At 41.0% G+C, this 6,678-nt stretch overlaps 1 protein-coding gene across 2 annotated transcripts; it reads right to left on the minus strand.

The window, feature by feature from the left end:
• Window positions 1-1,086: 1,086 nt before the first annotated feature.
• OARD1 (O-acyl-ADP-ribose deacylase 1) lies at window positions 1,087-6,220 on the minus strand. 2 transcript variants are annotated; one of them, XM_082347904.1, is made up of 5 exons: window positions 6,135-6,220; window positions 5,650-5,794; window positions 4,570-4,628; window positions 3,427-3,539; window positions 1,087-2,032 (listed from the first exon to the last, which is right to left on the minus strand). In XM_082347904.1, the coding sequence occupies exons 1-5, from the start codon at window positions 6,171-6,173 to the stop codon at window positions 1,930-1,932; spliced, it is 459 nt and encodes a 152-aa protein (XP_082204030.1). In that variant the 5' UTR covers window positions 6,174-6,220; the 3' UTR covers window positions 1,087-1,929. The 2 variants fall into 2 exon arrangements, with proteins under 2 accessions (XP_082204030.1, XP_082204031.1); XM_082347905.1 differs by lacking the exon at window positions 3,427-3,539.
• Between the last annotated feature and the right edge of the window lie 458 nt (window positions 6,221-6,678).

The raw sequence follows: 6,678 nt of genomic DNA on the forward strand, positions 1-6,678 counted from the left end.
TCCCCAGGCTTCAAGTGTGGTAAGTCATTGGAATTTGACCCCAAGACTATCTGCAAATGACAAAGCACTTTATCACATCCCTGCTGAATTCCACTCACAGCCAGACCTCCACAAGACTAGGTTTTGTTAAAAGAAATATGAACGAGGCTCATACTCCATGAAAAAAATTAACCCAATCCCTTAAAATGTAGAAGCAGCCTAGAAAAATCAATGTTTTGACCCAGTGTTAAGATTTATTTGCATAGTTAGGCAAAATACTTTAATTCTAAGTTTCCTCTTACCACTCCACTCTCATTTTGTTTTGTATAGACATTCTCTCCCTTTTTTTCCCCTTCAATTTTACTGTGTGTGTGTGGACAGAAACAAAGCTCCAAGAAAAGTCTTAGTCTAAAAGTTTGACAATGAACTTGCCCCTGGCACTGCCCCTACCCCCACCCCCAACAACATGGAGAACTTGTCTGTTACACACAGAGATACAAAAGAAGTGAAATACTTTTTGAAACTGCTGCCTCATTCAGGCTGAGATGCGATAAAAACACAAATCTAAGGTACAAAGATTATATTTAACCAGTGCTTTCCTGGTGTTTTAATGAGCCCTTTCTAAAATCCAGTTCTTTTACACTTGGGAAAGCAGCAAGTCCTATGACAGACCCAGAATTCACTCTAGGGAGAAAACCAGTAGTAGGTCTGTCTCTTTGAACTCAACACCACAGTAAGGGGGCGGAGGGTTGAAATACTCTACTAGTTTTCCCCACACCTCTGATACTGAACCACTGGCTAAATCCATGAACCTTATTCTTCCACCATGGAAATCAAGAGTGGACAAAGCGCTGCTCTCTTAGAAGAAAAGGGGACTAATATTTACTGTTTTCGATCCCAGGTGGCCACACATCAGAATCCTCTGGAGCTTAAAAACACAAAGAAACATGGCCACTCTCCCCCGCCCCCCCCCCCGCCCACTACCAAATTAGAATTCTTTTTTGGAGGAAGTGGACCTTTATTTTTTTTTAAGGAGATTCATATGGGTTTTGTTGAGAACTACTGATTTATTGAGGCATTACTCCACACTAAGAACTTTACCACATATTTCACATACAGTATTTTATTTGTTTCATGATTGAATTCAGACAGGTTCAATCACAGAACCTATGTGGTGGACAAAAGAGAGCAGGAGCTCACCACGGGGAGATTCTAAAAGCCTGCCTTTCCAGTGTGCTGACCCACAGTTCTTGCCCATTCTGATGTCTTATTTCTCACTTTGCTGCTCTTCGTACTGGACCCTCTATCTGACTCCTCCGGATTAAGTTACAGGTGAACCCTCCATTACCCAAGTCCAGAACAACACAGACATGTGCACAGGACCTCATTGCCCACCCCCCCAAGAAGATATTTATTTTTCCATTCTTGTCACCACAAATTCCTTGTCAACAACATAAAACTCTTCCTTGTAATTTAAACAAAACCGAACCCATAATTCTCCTCTAGGATGAATTTTATGACGTAAGGATAATACCAGGTAAGTGCACAAATGACAAAAGATGCAAAATTAACTGAAATGTTCATCCTTCCTGAAATTTCTCTTAAACAGCAGAGAAGTAGAAGCAATGCTGACACCTAGTGGCAACCCAAACAAATCAAGTAGCATCCCTAGCAAAACAGGGGTCATAGGCCCAACATTTGGCTTCCCCACCTAATATCAGGCCATCTATGCCTTACCTTCCTGGGAAAAAAAAAAAATTCCCAGCAACACTTCCCAAGCAATCCCTCCTCCAGAGTCCCAGTCTAATCATGAGAATACAGCAACCGAAGTCTGGCCTGTGACACAGACTACTTCACATGAAACTTTCCTCTGACCATTTTATGGTCAGTTTGCTCAGTCCTAAGGCCCAGATGACACAGAAGGTAGACATATCCAAAATGCTCATCTGTTCAGAGTGTGTACACAGTAATTCTGATGTCTGTTGCCTCAAAGACCTCCTCAATCATCGCAGATACATTTTCCCATTGCAGACGATCAAGACCACATCCAATCCTGAAAAAGACAAAACATCCCCACTGGTTGTGATGAAGATATCTAGGAAAACACTCCTTCCCTCTTCCTCTAGGCTGCATCCACCCAAAGCCTAAGATATTATCTGGTCTCACACCTATAGGCAGCCATGGTGGGAATTGGGAAGTTAACTCCTATTTTGAGTCACCTAAGGCTGTTTCCTAGACAGCCCTAACATCCAATAGCTGTCACTTCTCTTTTGCCTAATAAAGTACCACTTCCCAGTTACTTCAGGCTACGTTTAGAAATGTATAACTGCAGTGAGATGGAAGAACTTACTATCCTTCTATTTCTACTGATGAAAACTAGCTGTGGGTGGATGGTAAAAGGTTGGTATTTTTAAAATACACTTATGATAATGAAATGTTAAGGAAGATAAAAAGGAGAATGACAAAGGACAGGATCTCTGCACACAGGAAGTCAAGAGGGAATGTTGGGAAATGCCAAGCTGACTGTAATTCAGATCTTTGCAGCACTCTGGTGGAAAACCTCAATCGGCCCACAAAACTCTTACTACCTGGCACCTTTCTTCCAAGATGTTACTTAACTGATCCTCAATATCCCTAGGGAAAAAAGAGAGGCTTGAAGTTGCTAATTTTCTATAAATGTGGTTAAGTACCTGAAAAAATTGGGTTAAAAAAAAGTTTCTGGTACATAAGCGATGAATATATTAAAGACCAGCGTAAGATGAGGGACCACGTAGCCACGCTCTTAAGTAACCTGGACCTTGGAATAAACCCGCATGCATGCTCAGCACTGACAAAACTAGTCTGACAAGAAGAGAAGAAGGGACCCCAAGCCTATTTCCTGAAAAGGAAACAAAGGGGATATTGAACCCCTAACATCAGTCCCTTAAGTTCCCAATATCTAGGGTCTAAGACTTTACATCAGGGACCTATCCTCTGGCTACTGTCCACACTGAACACAAACAAGCATGCAGTTTAAAAAGCAGTGATAACTTACAACTTTCTTCACACAGAATTAACAGGTTTGGGACACCTGAAGTGGCCCAGAGAGAAATCACAATTGCTCAGTCTTTGTTCTTTAGCTGTATTGCTTCAGAAACAGAGGCCAAGCTTCAGGTAGAGGATGCCCAGAATTCAACAAGTGTCTGTGAACGACGGCTCCTCCCTACTAAGTAGGCTGAGGCAGGTCTGTGGTTTAATCATCCTGATTCATTCAGCCCAGGCTAAAGGATGGGCACGCCTTAGGCTAAGATCTGACAACTTGTTTACTGATGATTTTTAAATGTTTTGACATTTTTCCGCCTTTACGTCTGTATTTTAGGTTACATTAAGCTTTTAAGTCACTTGTCTTTGGGTAAGACAGTAAACCCCACTAATCAAGTCTTCATTTAGGGCCCTGGATTTCCTTGCCTTGGCATGGAGAGGTCAGTGACTCCATTCTTCAGACAATGGGACTTCATGGCCTCTAAACTCTTCTGTAAGTTTTCGTAAGTTGGCTTGTGTGAAGCCCTTTTCTTTGTAATCTAAGTACAAAGAACAAATTCAAATTTCCATTAGTCCAAAATGAGAGCCAAAGAAAAGTCATCATATTCTCCCAACATCCTGATAATTAAAATAATAAGTATATTTTTATAGAATAGTCTAGATGACAAATGTCATACTGTCCCTTCCAGTTACGGGAGCTCCTCAGAAATCCACTACATAGAGCCTGAGAAACCCACACACTGCCATATAATAATCTTTCCTTTTCCCAAGAAAACCAGATTAGCAGGTGTGCCTATTGTCTACTGTTTTTAAACAAAGTAGGTGAAAGTTTCTGTGCCACTTCCAAGAGATAAGCTGCATATCTGTAACAAGGAAGAATCCATAACACCTAAAAATTTCCTGTTAGGTTTATTTATTTAAAAACTGTGCTTGCCTTTTATTTCCCTATAAAAGAACAGAGACAAACTGGTAGCATTCCAAACAAGACTGGAAGTCACAGTAGCATTAAGGACATTCAAAGAGGCTAGGACATGTCCCCACTCAGTGTGCTGTCCAAATCAGGCCTGTAGTGACTTGGCTATAAGTCATCCAGCACCATCGCCAAGAAGCTGCACTCTTTCTGAGGCCAAAGACCATTTGGATAGTGAAAGAATCCCACGTTGAGGAAGCAGGCAGGAAAGGAGCTGAGTATTACTTGGCACTGCATTTGATAGGGAAGACTGAGAGAAAAACTCCTTTGGGCAATCTATCTCCTGAGACTTTACTGTCTCTATCTTACTGTGATTAGGAAGGAATTAAACTATGGGAGGCATCCCTAACTTTTGCAAGTCTCATAACACAGGTCTTTGGTGAATATCACTACTCTTTCCCATGGAGCTGGGATGCAGCCTCATGTTCCTTTCTAATCCAGTGCACCAAATAGCCACCACTTCTGGATCTGAGTTGGCATGAGGTCAGCTTTTTGACATCTCTGGTTGTCTGGAATGAAACACTGTGATCAACATAAATGCAGTACAGCCCACTGGTTTACCAGTCCTTAGAACTTATTGAGGATTGGCCCCATCTTACCAGGTAATATATATATCGCCCATCTCTCTTCAGAACAGCCACTTCTCCAGACTTTTTTTCTAAGAAAAACAGTTATTTAATAGTAAAAAAGAAATTGAAAACCAAAACACTGATCTCCATTCTTAGATTTTTAAAAAAATCTTTATAAATTTGAGTCTACTTCAGAACTAGAATTTCAACCCTGAAGAACACTTTGATCCTTATCAGCCTTCCTAAATACTGTATTCCTTAACTTCCAGCTTTCTTATTAATGTTTTCTGAATCATGTTTTCCTCACACTCCATCTTTGGTCCTGCTGCATTTTCAAATATACCCTTACTTGTTCACTTAAAAAACTTTAATGTCTATTGCCGTGAAATGTTTTAGAATGTACAGCACTTTTTACTTGCCAAACATGTTTAATAATAATCCTTTTACATACAAAAACAGCTAATGCGTTAAGCATTAAGGGGAACATAGACGTATTAAAAAGTTCTTAATTATTAAAGAGTTTTCAATCAGGAGAACGTGTCATGCTTAGAAATAAATATAATACAAAGCAGTAAGAAGTTGCTTTCTTAAAGGCTGGGATCAGAATCACCAGTGGAGACTCTGATTCAGTAAGCCTGGACTGTGGCCTGAGCAACTGTTTCAGAAGCCCACGTGTGATTCTGATACACATCTCTGGTTTAAAATCACTGATAGAAAGTGATGGGAGGAGTCTGTAAGGAAAAGGTTCTAAACTCTTTGAAGCATAAGCACAATATAGGTAAACAGGGGATCTTGAATGCCAAGCTAAAATCTGTGGACTTTGCTAAGCACTTCAGAGTTATTAAAGGTTTCAGAGAAATGGAGTAATGTTATCAAGATTTATAAAAGAGGGGGAAGAAATTTAAAACTTTTACAAGAATTCAGGTTTCGTGTGATAAGGACCCAAACTAGAGGCCATTTTTGTAGAGGAAAAAATCTGCAGAGTTAATAGGACTCAGTAGTTAGGAACCCCATCTGTGCATGTATATCTTGTTTAATAATTAAGTATAACAAGAGCATCAAAAGATGCTCTAGCCAGGGCAGATAAGGTCAGCTGTTTTCAAAACTCACGTTGATTTAACAGTTCCTGCACCCCTCCAAATTTCTTCTTGAAGTGGACAGCTATCCCAGCGCCCATTCGACAGTCCTCACTGATACAATGGGCTAAAGAGTCTGTTTTGGGGCATGCAAAAAGGTCTCCTTTCACATAAGTAATCTAAAATGTGCAAAGGAAAAGAAAAGTTTTATTAGTGACAGAAAAATACTAAGCTATTTCTTTTCCTTTACTGTGCCCACCACCACTTCTCCTCCGTCCCTCCTTCATTTAAAGACAAATCCTCAGAATTTAATTTAAGGGGTTATCTAAAGCGAATTAAAGCATGTGCAAAAGAAAGCGATGGGTGGTCTCTGCCTAGGACTGTATCAGCCTTTCTAAAGTAAATCAGCAGGAGAGAGAGAAAAAGGCAATTCAATTATTGGTTTAATTAAAAAGTGTTTATGCTTTTGACCTCAATTATTCTGAATTTCAGTTCAATAAATTAATAGTTGTTACGCACTCTGCTTCCTTCTGAATCTTCATTAGGGCTGCCAGCCATGATACTGAGTCGCTATTTCCAAAATTTAAGTGTTTCTTCAGCTATAAAAAGGGGAAAGGAAGTAAAAATGCTTAGGCAACCTGAATATATTACATTCAGACTGCCCTGACCACCCACGTACGAACATTTTCCCCCCACCGTTTATCGCTGAAAAGTAAGTTCGCCTCTAGGAAGTAATACAAAACTCTTCTGGGGCAAGAAAAAGAAAGAATGCCTGGTTTCGGAGGCTGACGGGCCCCGCTCGCATTTCGCGCTTTCCTGGAGCGGAAGAAAGGCGGTCCTAGGACCCGCCTCCTCCTTTCCCCGCGCCCGCGCCGAGCAAGGCTGATTCAAGCCAGTCTCCTTTTCCCTGCAAGATGCAAAAGTATTTCCCCATTGGATCTGGCCCATAAGCAAAAAGGTGGGACTTGGCCACAGTCCCGTTAAGCCGCAACTAGGGAGTATACAGGCCTGGGGGAGTGTACTGCCGAGGCGGGGGCAAGTGGAGAGGGAAGGCGGCCTCTCA

The sequence above is a fragment of the Balaenoptera borealis genome (genome assembly GCF_965194805.1).
Source record: "Balaenoptera borealis genome assembly, chromosome: 12".
In the NCBI taxonomy this organism is placed as follows: Eukaryota; Metazoa; Chordata; class Mammalia; order Artiodactyla; family Balaenopteridae; genus Balaenoptera; species Balaenoptera borealis.

Excerpts from the sequence above, each read along its gene's own strand:
- OARD1 (XM_082347904.1), bottom strand. The coding sequence starts at position 6,173 with ATGGCTGGCAGCCCTAATGAAGATTCAGAAGGAAGCAGA. Across the intron at positions 3,540-4,569 it reads GGCGATATATATATTACCTG|ATTACAAAGAAAAGGGCTTC; the intron begins GTAAGATGGGGC and ends CTTTGTACTTAG. Across the intron at positions 2,033-3,426 it reads ACTGACCTCTCCATGCCAAG|GATTGGATGTGGTCTTGATC; the intron begins GCAAGGAAATCC and ends TGTCTTTTTCAG.